This window comes from Loxodonta africana, chromosome 9, assembly GCF_030014295.1.
Source record: "Loxodonta africana isolate mLoxAfr1 chromosome 9, mLoxAfr1.hap2, whole genome shotgun sequence".
Classification (NCBI taxonomy): domain Eukaryota; kingdom Metazoa; phylum Chordata; class Mammalia; order Proboscidea; family Elephantidae; genus Loxodonta; species Loxodonta africana.
The window spans coordinates 43,045,570-43,065,150 of record NC_087350.1 but is presented as its reverse complement, the minus strand read 5'-3'; the positions used below and the strand labels follow the sequence as shown (position 1 = coordinate 43,065,150).

At 45.4% G+C, this 19,581-nt stretch overlaps 1 protein-coding gene across 1 annotated transcript in view; it reads left to right on the top strand.

Moving 5' to 3' along the window:
- Window positions 1-19,581, top strand: part of CFAP77 (cilia and flagella associated protein 77) — a 169,251-nt gene that overhangs the window by 57,088 nt on the left and 92,582 nt on the right. Inside the window, exons 2-3 of the mRNA XM_010587547.3 lie at window positions 13,661-13,760; window positions 14,320-14,548. Coding sequence (XP_010585849.2) covers window positions 13,661-13,760; window positions 14,320-14,548 — 329 coding nt within the window. The remainder of the gene's footprint in view (window positions 1-13,660; window positions 13,761-14,319; window positions 14,549-19,581) is intronic.

The following is a 19,581-nucleotide window of genomic DNA, read 5'->3' as shown; positions in this document are numbered from 1 at the left end:
ATGACTAGCATTCCTGATTTTGTGCAGAGAAGAGGAAAATTATTCAGTTGCACCAAATCTGTCTATTTTATAAGTTGGATCAAGACCCATCAGTAGAGTCTTTTACAATAATGGGTACTCTCACTCTTAATTCTTTAATGATTAATTGTAGGAGCGGCACTGAGCTTGGTAATTTCCAGGACTAAAAGCTGAGTACAAACAGATTTCACATGTGGCAATTAAGCCATATATTTGAAACCTTTTCCTTAGTTATCAACCCTATTCCATCTAAGAAGTCCTCCATTAAATTGTCTATAGTCTAGCCCCTCACCCAGAGTTAACATCGCTCAGCTGTCATTTTCTCTGGAACATCTTCAGGGGAGCTCAAACCTTTTCTACTGTAGTTCATTCCCTCCTCCCATCCATGGGGCTGTAGATGTAGACATGGGTGGGTGGATGCATGGGGGAAGGCCTTGGAGGGCTGGGCATGGTTTGGTTGACCCAAGGTCTTCATTATCACATTCTTCAAAGACTTTCCATTTGTTATACGTGATGCAGTTCAGTGTCTAAAGGACTTCCCGCAAACCCAGGGATGGTCTGCCAAGTGGTTGGTGGGCTGTGTTGGAGAGACCATGGTGTGGAGTTCCATCCCAAAATAGCCCATTCTGGTTGAGTGCATGTGGCAGATGGGTGTGAGTGGGTCACCAGGTATAGGTGTTGCTTATGGATGTGGGGCAGGGAGCACTGACTCTTTCTAATAACAATTACTGTTCATTCCTACTGCAAATGTTGATTGACATCTACAATCACAACGGGGGAGGCAATGAATACTACCTCCTGGAAGTCTGGCACCAAGCCCACAAATTGGGTGATATCCAGAGATGGGCTTACATGGTGTCCCAGGTTATACAGCTAACCTCCAGCATCCCACCCCTCTAGGCTCCTGCCTGCCTGTCATAGTCACAAGGTGGGAAACTGCCTGATTTGGCTGTTCCCACTGGACCCAGAAACTCCAACCTTTTCTTCCCCTCACCCCACAGGGCCCACATTGGGACAATGCGGGGCCTTTTCACTTTTTGCCCTCATACCTCAACTCTCTAGAGAACCTGGGAGCATATTCCATACCCTGTTCTAGAAGACCTGCTCCAGACAGCCCAGGCTTGGGAGCAGCGCTTCTTCCATGAGCTTCCAGAGTGTTGGCCATCTGCACCATTCACTCAAAAGGCACTCAGCCACACCAGCATTCCAGAAACCTGTCTTGAAGGCCTACTAGGTGTCGGATACTTGAGATACTACAGCAAAGGAGACAGAAATGCCCAGAAACCACCACCCAAATGATCAATCAATTACAATGGGATGAGTCTAGGAAGGAAAATACATAAGATTGTGCCAATGGGTTTTCTAAGCAAGGCTGCAGTCAGGACGGCTTCCCCAAGGAGGTGACATTTAATCTGGGATTTAGGGAAGCCCTGGGGTGATACAAGGACAAGGAGGTGATGGAGCACAGACTCTGAGGTGGGAAGGAGGCTACCAAGTTCAAGAAGCTAAGAGAAAGCCAATGGCTTGAAGTGGAGAGTGAAGGAGGGAAGCAAAAGATGTATTACTTGGGGCTCTTTCTCCCTGACTAGGTTATTATTGATCTTTATATGTTGCGAGGTACCAAGCACAGTGCATTGTGCCCCTGTAAGTGTCTGCTGCTGCCACCACTGCTAAAGGAGAAGTATTGTTTAGGTCCTGCATCATCTTGCCCATGAAATGTCAAGCCAGAACCATCACAAAACTACCTCACAGGTGGCAAGGAGAAGCGAGAGATGGGACCCTGTCCCCCCGCCTCCCAGCTTTGTGCTGAAATCAATAGCCTCTGGTTCTCCTTCCCAGAGATGACCCATCCTTATTAACAGGCTTCATTTTAGTGCCACACCCTCCACTTTTGCTATCTGCCTTGCCAGGAGGTCGGCTGCCATTTTGTGTTAAATTCCTTCTCATTTATTACAATACCACTTTTTTTTATTGACATGGAAATAGAACTTACAATCAATGAGCTGTTATGAAATATACATCAAAACAAAAGTCAGTGGAGCTGGCGTTTTCATCTGTTCTCGGGAAGGAACAAGGGTTTATGGTGGGGGGGAACACAGAACATTTTTCTTCCCTATTACATGATACGATTTTCAATGAATCTATAAAGAAAATGAAAACATAAATAGAGCAACCAAACAGAATGATCCCTGCAGCTGTCAAAACTTAAAACAGTTCAGTTTTCCTTTGATTTCTGTTTTAAGTTTTGAAAAGTACACAGATCATTCTCTGCTATTTTTCATTCTGGTTTTTTTTTTTTTTTTTTTCCAAATAGGGAGCCTCTTTCTTGAATTTGCTCACTCTGTGGTCCTCTGGCTTTGACCCTTGGCAGCTGAACTGACCAAATAATCAAATGAATATGCCGTTTATTTCAATGCCATTGGCCCCACCTCAATGGAGGGGGTGTTTATTACTTGTCAGCAGTCCAGAAAGTTATTTCTTTCCTTGTTGGACACCACATCAAAGTAGGCTCAAAGAGGTCTCTTCCTTTTACTAAAATAATATCACATTGGAGGGGAAAGGAAGAGCCCCTCCCAACATCTGCACACCTGCTGCGTGCTGGACACATCCGTAGCACTTTACCTGAATTGTCTTGTTTAAATCTTGTCGTCGGACCCTGAGGTGGGGATGATTACCCCTGTTTTACAAATGGTGAGAAACTGAGACTCAAAGAGGTCAAGTAACTTGTTCAAATTTACGCTGTGAAGTATCAGAGTCTGGATTCAGATCCCATCTGTCTACGCCAGGTGGAAGCTTTAGGGGACCTCTGAGATTACATAGTTGAATGATTCTCCTTTTTTTCTTGAAGCCAGAGAACCTGTGCCTCAAAAGAAGTCTTATGTGGAGACCCTCCCCCCACCCTCCCACCCCCCCCCACCCCCGCCAATATATAAAACAGGTATCAGAGTGGCCGCCTGGCTGGGTCAGGCTGAAGGGCTTCGTGTTACCGTGCTCCTTCTCCTCACCCTCCACATGAGGCAGCCCTGAGCTCCTCTCTAGAGCCATGAGAGATTGTGGCACTCAGTGGGAAGCTCGCTGATCCAATCCCATGCCCCCTGGTTTGGTTGAGGCGGGGGCCACAGGGGAAAGGCCAGGCAGACAGGCACTAGCATCCAAGTCTCCAGACTCACAGTCCAGTGCTCCTTTCCTTCCCTACTTGGCCTTCGAAGGGTAGGACCCATAAAGCAAAGGAGGGACACAAAGTGAAATGGAGTCCACCAAGTTTCACCAGCCTTGGACTTGCCTTGGAACAAATATTTTATGAAGCTCTAAAAAGCCTCTAAAAGACATGCCCACCACCAGCTTCCACCAGGACCTCTCCTACCCACCATCAAAGCAATGAGACATGGGTGGGAAACGACCTTAAAAATTCTAGTCTCAGGCTGGAACCCCTCTCCCCCACTCACTATATCCACTTCCCCCACAACTTCAAAGTCCAGCAATGTTTTCAAATCATGTCATCCTATTGTGTGACAACATAGTCACTTTCTTTGCATTTCTTTCCTTTTCCATCCTTAAGACAGATTTTCCTAAATTGCTTGGATGGGAGGCATGGCCTATCCTTGCAGGCATTGTAATTTTATGGCTAGTTGTCTATTCCTTGCAGGAATGGAGATAGAGTGGCTGATAATTCAAAACAGTGAAGAGTCTAGAAACGATCACTAGCTAGAATTACTACTCTTCGATGAGAACCTTCCAGATTCTTTATCTGCATTATTAAATGTACCAACAACCCTACAGGCTGGGTACTCTCATTATGCCCATTTTATAGGGAAGGAAACTGAGATTCTGAGGTTAAATAACTTGCTCAAGTTCACACAGAGAATTGAGGAGCCAGAATTCCAACTCCGGTGGTTTGGCCCCAAACTCCTGTTCTTTTAGTCTCATTTTGTTTTATAGTCATGTCTAATCTTTGGCTGAAGGGTCAACCTCAGGAGTGACTTCAGTACTGAGCGAAAAGGGTGTCCACAGGCTATATATACTCTTGGGGTTTCTCCAGTCTCTGTCAGGCCAAGTAAGTCTGGTCTTTGTGTGTGTGTGTGAGTTAGAATATTGTTCTACATTTTTCTCCAGCTCTGTCCAGGACCCTCTATGTGATCCCTGTCAGAACAGTTGTTGGTGGTAGCCGGGCACCATCTAGCTGTGCTGGACTCAGTCTGGTGGAGGCTGTGGTACTTGTGGTCCATTAGTCCTTTGGACTAATCTTTCCCTTGTGTCTTTGGTTTTCTTCATTCTCCCTTGCTCCAGACATGGTGAGACCAGTGCAGTATCTTAGATGGCCACTCACAAGCAAGCTCCTGTTCTTAATCACCAACCTATAGTGCCATATGATTTCTGTTTGGATCTGGAACGTGACAGGGTGTGAGCTGGCAGCAGCAGATCTCTGCTCCTGATTATGCTCCGACTGAGATGGCCATGAAAATGAATTTGCCCTCCTTAAGCATGCCCCGGCTGTGAGCCACAGGAGCTGCCCTGACGGGTGGCTAGAATGAAGCCCCACACATTGGATAACCCACAAAGCAAGTAAGTGACACTTGGCTGCCCAAAAACTACACTGAGCGATTTCTCTCAGTCGGGCCGTTTAGTTTTATCCCTCAGTTTCTTCGGAAAATAGTCGTCATACCTATAACAGCTACCATTTGTGGGGCAATTACACCGTGTCCAGCGTAGTGCTGAGGCTTTTGTAAGCGTCATTTCATTTGTTCTTCTTAGCCACCGATCAGAGAGGGGGTGCCATTATTTTCCCCATTTTAGAGATCAGGGACTTGGGGTGCACATAGGTTAAGTAACTAGGTCAAGACCATCCAGCTGGTCATTGGCAAGAACTCCTTCAGATTCCAGAGCCACGCTTTAACCAGTCGCCATGGAGTTGATTCTGACTCATGGCAACCATGTGTATCAGAGTAGAGCTGTGCTCTGTGAGACTTTCAGTGGCTGGTTTTTTGGAAGTAGATCACCAGGCCTCTTTCTTCCCAGGCACTTCTGAGCCGACTCTAACCTCCAGCCTTTTGATTAGCAGCTGAGCGTGTTCACTATTTGCACCAGCCAGGGATGCCCTACAGTGGACACACCATCCCTTTTAGGAGCTTCGGATTTTGCTCAGGAGGAAAAGTTTGTGGGAGTTAGTTCCCCAGGACAATACAGCTACCTCATAGAAGTGACGTGGGTCCTGTTCATAGTCTCAGATGACACCTAGCCGGTTTTCTTGTTGTGGCTGTTGTTTTAAATCCAAATCCTGGTGTTTGTTCCTTCCAACCTCCTCCCATCTGCCTGTTTCAAAACGCTGTGCATTTCTCCCTCATCCACCTAAACCTGCTGTTGAGTTACCGGCCCCCAGAGGCCACGGGCTCTGAGCGGATGCATCCATGCACTTTGCTGTTGCCATCTTCTCCGAGTGTAATCAAACATCAAGCTAAGTAGCAAATAAATCTCTCGATCTCATAAGCTGCACAGCGAGATCATGTAAATGCAAATGAAGGACCTGATTTCAAGCTGTCGAGGGGGAGGGGAGGGAGCACTGGGCCCTGTCATCGTGACCACCTCACAGAGCACAGGGCCATACATCAGCAGCAATAACAGTACTGGCGGCCTGGAGGGAGGTCGGGCTACACCTGGGAGGAGGGAGCAACCGGGCAGGTGGTGGCAAGGCACACGCAGCCCAGGGCTGTGAGAACCAGGCAAGGGCCGAGTGAGGTGGCTAATCAGGCACAGTGGGGCTTGGAGAGGTCTTCCCACTGTCTGGAGCTCCCCTTGGACGTAAGCTGGAGAGCTGCAATAGTAATACAACGAAGAGAGCAGTAATAGAAGCCACTGATTACCAAGCATATTTCCCAGCCCCGTGAAGCTTTTACAGGCAAGGAGATGGGAGTCCAGACAAGTTAAGTGGCTTACCCAAGGTCACACAGGAATGGCCGAGCTGAGATTGTACCTATTTGTGTGTGATGTAATTTAACATACTGGCTTCCCGAAACGTCACCCTTGGCTTGTAGCCTCTTCCTCTTTACCTTCTCCCACCTAGCAACAGCCATCTGAACCCTGATTAGAAAACTTGCAGCAGAGTTGTAATGACATAGGAAAACCTTTTGTGTAACTTTTTAATATATAAAATAGAAGCTTATACTTAAGTCTGCTTATCGGCTTTTTTTTTCCTTTCTGGAGTCCAAGTTAATGAATACAAACATTAAGTGCTCAGTTACTAACCAAAAGGTTGGCAGTTTGAACCCACCCAGAGGTGCCTCAGAAGAAAGGCCTGGAGATCTGCTTTCAAAAGGTCACAGCCTTGAAAACCCTATGAAGCGCAGTCCTATTCTGATACACATGGGGCCACCATGAGCTGATGGCAACTGCTTTTTTTTTTTAATTGGCTTTTTTAATTATAAAAGTAAAATAATCTCAATACCAAAAAAGGCTCATATCTCTAATGACATACTCTCAAACAGTCACGGCTGCATTACTGTGTTTCCTTCCAGTATTTTTTTTTTCAATGCATTTTTTTACATGTTCTTAACAGTTGCTATAAAATTTTGAATCCAGCTGGTTTTTCTTTTTTAACTTGACATTATCTTATATGCCTTTGATCATGTAGGGTTGTGGACTTCTCATGTGTGGCTTTTTAGTGTCATTATGCAATGTTCAACTGCCACTCAGACAATGCACATGGTTCAAAGAATTTGGCTTCTAAGACGATGCCTGGGTCCTTTGATGCGTAATGCTCCTTATTTTACATGATTGTTTATCTGAGGTTCTCATTATGGAAATAAATAAATATCCCCTATGCTAATAATGATCACAATTTGCATTTATATTGTGCTTTTCATTCGAGGATCTTAAGTTGTTTTATAATAATGAACTACCCACCCGTGAGCACAATGGTATGTGTGTGCATATGTATGCATGGTTATGGCTATAAACAGATATTTATTTAATAACTACCAGCTGATAACCGTGGGATTGCATGTAACTATGCTTTTGTGGAATGCAGGGAAGTGAGCGGTCGAACAAACATTTATTTAGTTTAGACACAGGGCCTGAGGGTTAACGAGTTACACTATATGTGGTTGCCAGGAAGTGGGGAGTGAATCCTATAAGAAGTTTGCTCCTGACCAAATGAACATCTTAGATAGGCCTAGAGCCCCGGCTTCGAGCTCCCTGGTGGAAACCCAGCCATTTTGGAAATGACCACTAGCCCACTTGCCCTGTACTCACAAGGCCATATGAGCAATAAGGCCAACTGATTTCGCCTCTTTCGTGGGAATAAGAGCTAATTAAAAAATATATATATATGTTGGATAAGAAATGATTAGACTTGAGTTGAAAGGCTGGGCTCTTTTTTTAAGACATTATCATGCAAACATAAGCTTTGGTGAGCACTGCTCACCCCTCCCCCCCAAGCTAGGGACCTCCATTCCTGGGTCCCAGATGACTTCAAAGCAAGGCCTCAGCACCTCTGGCAGCATCCTTTGGAAAACGCCACCTAGGTACTTGCTTCCAGGCCTGGGGGCTGCTGCCCAGCCTGGCCCTTCATGCTGGGGAGCAGAGGGAGCCGCCTTTGCGGGAGGAGCTGGGAGAATCCCAGAACCCCCTGGGACAGGGAGAGAGATGGTTTTAATTAGAAGTGAGAGATGGGAAATAAGGCAGAGAAGGATGACATCTTAATGAGGTTTAATGAAGCTGTCTGCTGATGGGGACAGCTGTCACCCAGAGCTGTATTCTAGCCAAGCCGCTTTGTGACTGAGGAAACTCAGAGAAAGGCACAGTCTGAAGGCAGCTGAGGAGGGTGGGGGGTCAGACTCAGAGCTGAGATTTTTCTCCCACATTCGTCTCTTGATTCTAACACCTTGATGACCAGGGGTGCAGGCTGGTAGGCTGTGTTTGAATCGCTTCCAATATCTTACAATTTTCTGATGTGCAAAATTAAGGGTGTACGTCTTAAACAGCCTTGTGGATTTTTCGTGAGATGTTTTACAATTCAGCTATAGGAAATGGGAAATGCAAGAGGTTTGAAGGCTAAAAGGGGCTAATCAGTCTCTTCCCTTTCTGAGCCTCAGTTTCCCTTCAAGTGGGGATCAATGGCCTCGATCTTAGGGTTGTTGTGAGGGTTGGGGAGTGTATTAATTTCCCAGGGCTGCCTTAATGAAGTACCACACACTTGGTGGCTTAAAACAATAGAAATTTATTCACTCACAGCCCTGGAGGGTACTACCACCCTACCTACCCACTGCCGTCAAGTCAATTCTGACTAATAGCGACCCTACGGAACAGAGTAGAACTATCCCATAGGGTTTCCAAGGAGCAGCTGGTGGATTCGAACTGCCAACCTTTTGGTTAGTGGCCAAAGCTCTTAACCACTACGCCACCCTGGAGGCTAGAAGCCTGAAATCAGGGTGTTGTCAGGGCCACACTCCCTCTGACCACTCTAGGGGAGGATCCTCCCTGTTTCTTCCAGCTTCTGGAAGCTCCAGGTGTTCCTTAGCTTGTGGCAACATAACTCCAGTCTCTGCATTTGTGTTCTTGTATGTCTCTGGCTTCACATGGCAAGTATTTGGTGTGTCTGTCTGTAATTACCCTCTCCTCTATCTTGTAATGTTACTGCGATCGCATCTAAGAGCCACCCTGATAAACCCCTCCTCTCAAGATCCTGAACTTAATCACATCATTTGCTAAAATAAGGTAATATTCACTCTTTTGCCATATACTATTCGCTGGTTCTGGGCGGACATATATTTTGTGAGGCCACCGTTCAAACCATTACAAGAGTCCACTGTGGGTTAGCAACAGAGGCGTGACATCTGACAGAGCTGAGTCCCAGCTCTTCTACTTAATACCTGTGTGACTTTGGGCAAGTGGCTTCGGGCAAGTGTTAGCCCCTCTAAACTTTTTTTCCCTATCTCTTTAGGTTTCCTTTCAGTGGGGTTGGCAGCATTAAGGGAGAAACACAAAAAGCTCTTGTCACAAGACCAGCACATAAAAAAACTCGTTGCTGTCAAAGCGATTCTGACTTATAGCGACCCTATAGGACAGAGTAGAAGTGCCCCCAAAGGGTTTCCAAGGAGCACCTAGCGGATTCGAACTGCTGAACTTTTGGTTAGCAGCTGAACTCTTAACCACTACGTCACCAGGATTTCTGCCCAGCACATGTAAATGTTCAATAAATGGGGCAGCCAAATGAGGTCATGAGTGGTACAAATGGTTAACATGCTCGACTTCTGCCAGAAAGGTTGGAGGTTCAAGTCCACCCAGAGGCACCTCGGAAGAAAGCCCTGATGATTTGCTTTTGAAAAATCAGCCATTGAAAACCCTATGGAGTACAGCTCTACTCTGACACGCATGGGGTCACAGAGTCAAAATCCACTTAGCCGCAACTGGTCTCTGGTTAAATGAAGTCATGGGATATAAAATGTGCCTGGCGTGCAGTGGGTGCTCAGTCAATGTTTATCCTCTTGCTTGTTCCTTTCTTTACTTCCATAGTTAAGAAAATACGATGGTTCTAAAGGACAGAATGAGGAGTTAAAATCAATGGGACTTGGAAATGAACGGGAAGCGGGAGTGTATCAAGTAGGGTTCTCAGTCACTAGAAATTGTGTATGGGTAGTTTTGGTGTGTAACAAGTCACTTCAAAATTGAATGGCTTAAAACAATAAACACATATTATTTCTCACAAAAAATTAGTGAATAAAAGCATGAAGAAATACTAAATTTTTTTTTTTTTAAAAAGCTTTGTGGATGTTCTCAAACTGTGCTTAAGACAGGCCCAGGGAGCCCTGGGTATCCCGCAAGTGGCCCTCACCGATACTTTGGTGTAACCTTCCAGAGAGGGAAGTCCAGTTGCCAGGGTGGAGGCTAAGGAGCCAATCATGCTGAATCTGCTTCTGAGCCAAATTCTTGGGCAGTTCTACTTTGTTCCACCAGGCCATTCTCCAGGCAGGGAAAGTCAGAGGAAACGAGAAAACCAGTACCACACTCTCAGAGATTTCAGGATGTGACCCCCACCCCCACCCCCAGTCTCAGAAACACATTCCCAGAGAGGTAAAAAGCTGTTGTTGATCTTTTGCCTCTGTGCCTGTGTTTATGTGGTTCTTGTATGAAGTTGGGTCTCCTGCTTGTATGTAGGGAACCCATTTGTCTTTTGACATGTATGGTAGGAAAGGATCAGTGGCTGCAGTTACAGATAAACAGATACTGTGGGCAGGAGCAGGCAGGACTTTACAGTGTTAAGGGCACCAATATCAAGTCAAGAAACAGAACGTAGCCAGTACCCCTAAAGCCTCCGTATCGTCTTTCAGCCACTACCTCCTGCCCCAAAGGTGTTTACACTCCTGACTGCTAAAACCATGGACTGATAATGCTCACATTTGAAGTTCACCCGAATGGAGTAGCATGTATCCTTGTGTGCCTGGCTTCTTTCCCTCCACACTGTGCGTGGGAGCCACCCATGTTGTTGTGTGCTGTTGTCATTCCTTCATTCTCACTGTTGTAGAGCAGTTTCTCAGCCTTGGCACTATTGATATTGGGGGCAGATAATTGTTGTCGGGGGATGTACTATCTCTGGCCTCTACCCGCTAGATGCCAGTAGTACCTCCTCACTGGCTGTGACAGCCAAAAATGACTCCAGACATTGCCAAATGTTCTCTGGGGGACAAAATGGCCCTGGGTTGAGAACTGCAGCTATAGTCTATGATATGAATATGTCACAACTGATTTATCCACCTGTGATGGCCATTTGGATCATTTCTGGGTTTTGGCCATCATGAATTGAGCTGCTATGAATATTCCCAGTTGGAGTGAACATATTCACTCATTTCTGCCGGGCATTCAGGAGAAAATTGTTGAGATACAGGTAGGCAAACATTTAGCTTTAACAGATAATGCTGAACAGTTTTCCAAAGTGGTTGTACCAGTTTACATTTCCACCAAGTACATGAGTGTTCCAGTTGTTCTTCGTCTTTACCAATAGTGTTAAACTTTTACTTTGCACATCCCACATAGATTAAACACTTTTATGTATGGGTATTATTCACTTCAATATCCCTTAATGAAGTGCCTGTTCAAGTCTTTTGCTCATTTTTCTATAGAATTGTCTGCCTTTTCTTATTGATCTGTAGCAGCTCTTTATATATGATGGATGAGTTCTTTGCCAGGTACATGTTTGTAGATCATCTTATCTCACTATAGACTCAAATTTTTAGAGCTAGAGGTGCTCTATGCATCTCCCATCAACCCTTCTGGTGCACTTGACTGTCATTACTTGTTTAACTGTCCTATTCACACAGGGCTCAGTGCAGAGTGTGCACAAACTAAATATTTGTGGAATGAATGAATGTGTGACCCTTCCATTGGTATGATTTTTGCAGCCTAAAGCTTCAATGTGTTTGGGCAGTTATTGATTCCCAGACAACCCATATTAAAAAGCATGGAGAATGAGGTGCCTGCCTGCTCCTTCACCAGCCCGCCTGATGGTGGCAGCCAGCTCCTGAGTTTGTCGTCCTTCTGCCAGCTGGAAGTCTGCCCACCTGCAGCTGCCCTAAGGGAGGCAGGGCCTCTCTCAGAGAAATCACATTTTAATTAACTTCCTCAGCAGTCACTGGAGAGGCCAGATCATTTTCATAAACAAATGAGAGGCCGGAGCTTTGTCTGCAGCTCAGAGTGTGTTGTTTGTAAGGAATTCAAAACAAACCACCCCAGCAGAGGCCCTGTGCACCCACCTGGAACTCAGAACCCACCTGCTCGCGAGGGAGGTAGGGTCTGGGATTTGAGGTGGGTAAGAGGAGGGAGAAAAATGACCAGTCACTGCAGAAAAGAATCTATGGAGTCTCAAAATAGGCACTGTATTGATTCATTCATTCTACACCTATTTATTAGCATCTATATGTATTTATGATTTGGATTCAACTCTACAGTAATGGGTTTTTTTTTTTTTTTTTAATTCTGTGCTGGAAGGAGCTTTAGTGGCCAACAGCTAAGCGCTTGGCTGCTAACCAACAGGTTGGCAGTGCGAACCCACCCAGCAGCTCTGTGGGAGAAAGACCTGGCAATGTGCTCCCATAAAGATTACAGCCTAGGAAACCCTGTGGGGCAGTTCTGCTCTGTTACATAGGGTCACTATGAGTTGAAATCAACTCAACAGCACCTAACAACAACAACATTCTGTGCCGGACTTTGGGAAGAAAAGGGGTGAAAATGAAGACTGATCTCTGCCCACATGGAGCACGTATTCCCCTGGGGGAGATGTTCACTCAACAAATTATCATGCAGTGAATAACTTAACTAGACTACTATGTAATTTTTTAACAGCTTTACCAAAATGTAACTCACACACCATACAATTCACCCATTTAAAGTATAAAATTCAGTGGCTTTTAATGCATTCAGAGTTGTACAACAATTGCCACAATCAATAGTAGAAATTTTCATCACCCCAAAAGGAAACCCTATGTCCCAATCCACCCATCCTCTCTAGCCCTAGGCAACCACTAATCTCCATTTTGTCTCTGTGGATTTGCTTAGTGTGCAGATTTCATATAAATGGGATCGTATAATATGTGGCCATTTGTGACTGGCTTCTTTCACTTATTAAATGTTTTCTAGGTTCATCCATGTCACAGCATGTACTGCTATGTAATTTTAAAGGTGGGCACAGGGTGCTATGGTTCTGTATAACAAGGAGGCTTGTCTGGACTGCAGGCAACCTGGGAAGGCTTCCCAGAGGAAGATATATATGTATTTTTTTTATTACATAATTTTAGCTTCTTTTTAAAATTTTTTTATTGTGCATTGGGTGAAAATTAGGAAGAGATTTTTAATATCAGGTATTTGTTGAGCACCTACTCTATGCCACCAGGGGGATAAAAGGCAATAGAAGTCTTGGGTCTGGCTGTGTAGGAATTCATAATCTAGGCAGCCCAGCCTGGCATGTGCAGTCATGAAAATTGAGAAGATCATTTAAATCCTAAACCCCAAATAAATAGAAGAGAGTAGTAAGAGTTACCAGAGTTCAGACAAAGGAGAGGCCACTGTGAGCCCGAGGAGTCCGGAGAGTTGTCACAAGATAGGGTCTCTGATCGCAGGAAGCTGCTGCTCTAAAGCGAGGCAGTGTAGTACAATGAGCTCCAGCCTGGATGTCAAACACACCAGCATATGAATCCAGCCCATCCCTTACTAGCCATGAATAATGGCTCTGCCTCTCTAGGACTCAGTTTCCATTTCTCTAAACTGGGAGCTATAATGGGGTTGTTGAAAGGATGGAGTGATTTTGCTCATACGGACACCCTCTTGGGGCATGGTGGTGTCAGCTGCCAAGCCAGTGGTAGCGGGCATCCTTACCAGATCCCCACTGTGAGTTGAGGATTCAAGGAGAAAGTGACTGCCTCAAGAGCTGAATGAGAATTGACACAATGGCAACTGTCTTTCCAACTGGTGTGTCTCACTACCTTACCGCAGTTTGGGCTCCTCTTCGGGGGGGGGGGGGGACTCTGTCGTACATGTCCTGCACCCTGTGAAGGTTGGGCAGGGTGCCTGGGGCAAAGCAGTCACTCCCTGTTGCTGAATTATATGGTTTGGCTGAAATTCCACTACTCAACTTCACTCTCTTTCCTTCCCCCAACAGGCTGAACTTGGCAAGCCCCGGGAAAGAAGCTGTAGTCTGCCTGGAATTAGCTTTAATTATGGACTGTACATCCGGGGAACGGATGGAGGGGTCCCCGCAGGTGAGAGAGCCTGCTTCAGAGCCCATAAAGGCTCGAGGTTTGGGTGGGGGGGCTCATTCCTCCTCACAGAGCTCTCCACCTAGGCTGGCTTCTTGGTTTCTGGCAGCGTGCCCAGAAAGGGCCCAGGAGCCTGCCTCCAAGCACATGTCTGGTGGAAGCCACAGGTCTGGGCAGATAGTAGTAAAACCCAGGGATTGGCTAACATGGGGAGGACCAAGCAGGATCCAGGTCTGAGATATCAGGGGAATTGCAAAGGAGCCCTGTCCTCAGCGGGGCGGGGAAAGACTATCTACCCTGTGGTATTTGAAAGCCCAAAGGAAGTCAAGGGCCAAGAGAACCCAGGTCCATGTAGGTTTCGAAAACACCCTCTGGAATCTCTGGGAATCCTGATTGCTCCCTTTTGGAGCCACGCAGCAGACTCCCGGTTAGCGGGAAGGGAAGGGGGAAGGTGAAAAGGCCCGTGTACACCACTCGCCCCATTTCTTCTCAGTCGGATGCCATGGAGTCTTACTTCCCAGACTGACTGCCTTGCTGTCCTTCTGTCTGTCCCTGCTCCCAGCCCTTGGACACTGGAATGTGTTCAAGCAGCAGCCCACCTGCCCCCATGAGCTGACCCGGAATTACATTGCGATGAACCGGGGGGCCGTGAAAGCTGGCCTGACAACGGCCCGAGAGAATTTCCTCTACCGCCGGCTCAATGACATCCGCATCAGCGACCAGGAAGACCGGCACACGAAGAAGGAGCGGCCCTCTCTACCACCAAACATGACTTTTGGGATCCCAGCACGGTAAGGTAGTGGCCCCAAGTGAATCAAGGGATGATATCGCAGCATGACAGGGAAGCGAAGCAACTTCTCTATCCTGTCTACTTGTGCAGTCACACCCTGCATGCTGCTAAGCTGTGTCCTTGCCTCGCAGGGACTCACTATAGGGGTGTACACAGGCCACCCACTTTGTCATTCAACAAACATTTATTAAGAACCAGATTACGGGCCTGTCTCTGCCCTCAGGGGACTTAATGACCTGGGCGAGGGAGTTCAAGCATGCCAGGTACCCCAGCACAGTGCCATGCCAATGAGACCACGAGAGAGGCTCTGGAGCCTGGGCTCAAGCCTGGACTGGTCAGAACTAGCTGTGGGATCCTTGCCTCGGTTTCTGCATCTGTAGAATGGGGACGATAACAGTACCTGCTTCGTAGTGTTACTGTGAGGTTTTGGTGATGTGCCACATATAAAGGCCTTAACATGGAGACCGGGACATAGTGAGTGCTCAATAAATGTTAACTATTATTATTGTTAAAACAGTAATGCCAAGTGTAGACCCAAGTACTACCAACATTAATTTTTTTTTTTGTCGAGGTATAACTTATACATAATAAAGTACATGGATTTTAAGTGTTCAGCTTAATGAACTTTTACAAATGGAAATGTTCATGTAACCACCACCCATATAAAGATATAAAATATATTTAACACCCCAGAAAGTTCCCATGTGCCTCCTGAGAAGTTACCACTCTTCTGCCCACCATCACCTTTGACTATATTAGTTTGTATGAGCATTCCAGGTGCTCCACATTCTTGCTGATATTAAGTGCTGTGAACTTTATAGTCCTTTAACGGTAATGAGGATCCACTGTTCACACATAGGCAGGGAGTTGGGGCTGCCAACATAAAAGGAGTCATGGAGCCTTAATACTCTTCATTCAGTGTCCTTGTCTTCCCCTGCCTGAACCTCTGCAGTAACCAGTCAATTGCTCTTCTTCCTTCTAGAATGGTCCCTTCCCAAGTCATCGTCCACATGACTGCCAAAGTTTTTTCCAAAAGCACAGATCAAATTATGTTGCTTCCTACACAGATATCTGTAACAGCTATTTGCTGTTTTTACCTGCCCAGCATCCATTCCCTTTCCTTCTGGGCATGTTGTTGTTAGGTGCCATCAATTCGGTTCTGGCTCATAGCGACCCTATGTACCACAGAATGAAACACTGCCCAGTCCTGAGCCATGCTCACAATCATTGTTATGCTTGAGCCCATTGTTGCAGGCACTGTGTCAATCCACCACGTTGAGGGTCTTCCTCTTTTCAGCTGACACTGTACTTTATCAAGCATGATGCCCTTCTCCAGGGACTGATCCCTCCTGACAAGATGTCCAAAGTATGTGAGGCGCAGTCTCACATCTTTGCTTCTAAGGAGCATTCTGGCTGGACTTCTTCCAAGACAGATATGTTCATTCTTTTGGCAGTCCATGGTATATTCAATATTCTTCACCAACACCACAATTCAAAGGTGTAGATTCTTCTTCGGTCTTCCTTATTCATTGTCCAGCTTTCACATGCATATGATGCGATCGAAAATACCATGGCTTGGGTCAGGTGCACCTTAGTCTTAAAGGTGACATCTTTGCTTTTTCAACACTTCAGAGAGGTCCTTTGCAGCAGATTTGCTCAATGCAACGCGTCTTTTGATTTTCTTACTGCTGCTTCCATGGACGTTGATTGTGGATCCAAGTAAAATGAAATCCTTGACAGTTTTAATCTTTTTTCTGTTTATCATGATATTGCATATTGGTCCAGTTGTGAGGATTTTTGTTTTCTTTATGTTGAGGTGTAATCCATACTGACAGCATAAAACCCCATATTTCCACATATTTTCTACAGTCAGCACACATGGATTGCATAGACTGATTTCACCCCTGACTCCAGGATGGGCAGGTGACACAAGCCTGGTCAATCAGGGCATCAGATTGCCCTGGCCTCAGCAATTATTTCAGAGACAGGCATGTGACAACCTGGGTCTGGCCAATCAGTATATTTCACAAACTCTAGTCATGGCGATTGGTTCAGGGATAGACATGTAACTATGGCCCAGCCCTGGCATCCAGGACATTCTATAGAAATAGAGTGTGGTTGCATGTAATCAAAACTCTACTCAGCTCTCTTGGCTGTGTTCTGTTCTCTGACAAACTTTTTCCGCACGTGGCAAAAAGGCCACTAGCAGTTCCATTCTTACATCTATTATTGATGCCAGTAAGAAAAGTGTAGAAACTACAAAAGCCTTGAAATTCTTTGATCCTACTTGGGTCACATGTTTATCCCTTAACCAATCACTGTGACTAAGGTTTTTCAAACGGACTGGTAGGCCAGGCCAGGGTCCCATGTTTGCCTCTGACTCTTTCTTTGGCTACACTATCCTACTTTGTCCACGCATTTCCCTCTCCAACCTACCTGGTAAAGCCAACTCAATCTTCAAAATTCAGCTCAGAGGCATCTCTTTGACAAGATTCCCCACCTCCCAGAGCCTCAAATACTATGCGCATCTCTCTCACCAGAAATGCATTTCTATTCATTAACCTTTAAAACCTGGACTGTGATGTTAGAGACACATTGTAAAGTCCCTTCTGGGCTGGGTTAACTAACTATCTGTACGTCATCCTTCCCCCACCTCTGAAATAATTCCCTATGTCAGTTCCCCCATGGCATCTTCCCTGATTATCTCTGCCTGATTCTGGCTCCTCTTCTGCAGCCCCTCAGCCCTTGTGGCCTCCTGGCCCTCATTCTCGCAGAATGCCTGAAGCAAGAGTAGAACAGAGTTCACGCTGCGCACTAGACTGGTCCACGCTAGTCATCAAGGGTCTCAAAAGCAGCATGGTGTCATGGAAGGAACTCTGGGCCAGATGTCGGCCTGGGGTTCTAGTCCCAGATTTGTCCCCAACTCTCCATGTCACTCTTCCCATGTTACCTCATCTGTAAATAGGGAGTTACCCTAGAAACCTGGCATTCTGTGATTCTCAGGATTTGTTGTCTCTTCATCATATCATTTTATTTTCAGTAAAACTCCATCAGGAAGTAGGCAGGCTTATTATCCCCATTTCATGTCAGGGACAGCTGAGGCAGGGAAAGATTAATTGGCCTCCACAAGTTCACACAACTTCACAGCAGAGCTTGACCTAGATTCTTAATCTAGTATGCTTGCCAGCAGACCAGACTTTACATATACATATATATATATATATATATATAAACCTATCCCTAATGTCTGCATATTCTAATATATGATATTAGAATATGCAGACATTAGGTATCACCTGGTTTAAAGTCCTTATTTAAAACAGGAGAAAATAGAAGTTCAGAGAGGAGAAGAGAATTTCCTGGGGTCACACAGCAAGTTGTTAATCACATCAGAACTAGAGCCAGGCTGACAGGCTCCCTGTCCAGTGCTCTGTCTTCCCTGCTTTGCCTCCTTGGTCCTGGGGTGTAATGTGAACACCTACAGTTTCTGGTCCTGGGGCCTTGTTTTTCCATTGTCAGCTTAAGTCAGCTGGGCTCGGAAAGGCCATCCATTATCATCTAGCTTTCAATATAAAATCTTAAATTGCTATAAAACCGAGTGGCTACAATTCCAGGGAAAGGACGTGATTAAGTGCTGGCTGCATCTTCTGTGATGGTAAATGGGCTTTGCATATGCAAATTGAATGGATTTTAAAATGGTATTTAATGACAATTTTCGTAGCAGACATTAACATTAATTGCACAAAAATGAAAATGCTGCATTAGGTTGCTGTTAGCAGCAAATATTGTGGCCATAAAGCTTTATCTTTATCAACAGCAGCCCATTCTGATGTGACAGGGCAGCTCCGCAAATTGCAGGCAAAAGAGCTTTTATGAAACAAAAATGTCCCCCAAAGCAGGCCCAAATCAGCATCCATTTCACTTTATTTCTTCATAAATGGAGGTTAAATGGCTGCTGGAAAAGCTTTCACTGAGATGCCCAACCTACCCAGAAAACCCCTCAACTTCCCAGCATAAGTGCAGAAGAACCGTTAAAAAATAATTGCCCCTTTCTGTAATGGGGCTATTACTTTGAAGTTATGGGGCCAAAGCCTATTCTCTAACAGCCACCTTTTACAAGCCTTGATTGTATTTTTTTTTCTTTACTTTAAAAACATGTTAAAAACCGAACCTGATTACACCCAATTACCAAAGAGTTGTTGGGGTGGTTTACTCCAACAAACAAGTGCCATTTCCTCACAATTATGAAGTCCCTGGTGATTGCAAAGTATGGTGAATATAATTAATGCCACTGACATATACATTTTAAAATGGCAAATTTTTGGTTACAAATATCTTACCAGAAAGATCCCTCGATGGCACACACGGTTTTCATTTGGCAACTAATCGAGTGGTTGGCAGTTTGAACCCACCCAGCAGTGCCATGGAAGAAAGAGCTGGCAATCTATAACACACGAGCCATGAGTCAGAATCCACTCTGAGGCAATGTGTTTTTTGTTTTTGTTTTTACCACAATAAAATTTAAAAATAAAGTACCACCTCAGACTAAATGCATGAAAAGCTTGCTCTAAGCTAGGGATGCTAACAAGAAGAGAGGGATTGTACCCACCACCTGAGTTAAATTCTCAAGCACAGCTACTGCCCATCCTCCCTCCCCACCTCACCCTGACCATCAAATCTCTTGCCCTTTACATAACTTGCAATAAGCAAAATTAATAGGCTATAAGGGGACAGCGCTCTCTCTTTTCCACACACTTCCATCCACCCACCATCCAGCCTCTCAATACCAGATGGGATTCAAACCTGAATTTGGAGTTACTCAATTACCTCCTTCCCAGTTAGCTTATTTAGTTCCCAATCCACACTAGTTTGTTATGGGTCATCACTAACTTGTAAAGGTACATTTCAACCCATAAGCCTCTACGGCTTAAAGGAAGTAGAGACCTAAGCAACTATCTGGAAAACGGGGACCCTGTAGACCGTGGTCTACGGCCATGGCCAAGTCAACCGACACACGTATTTGTTTGGCCCATA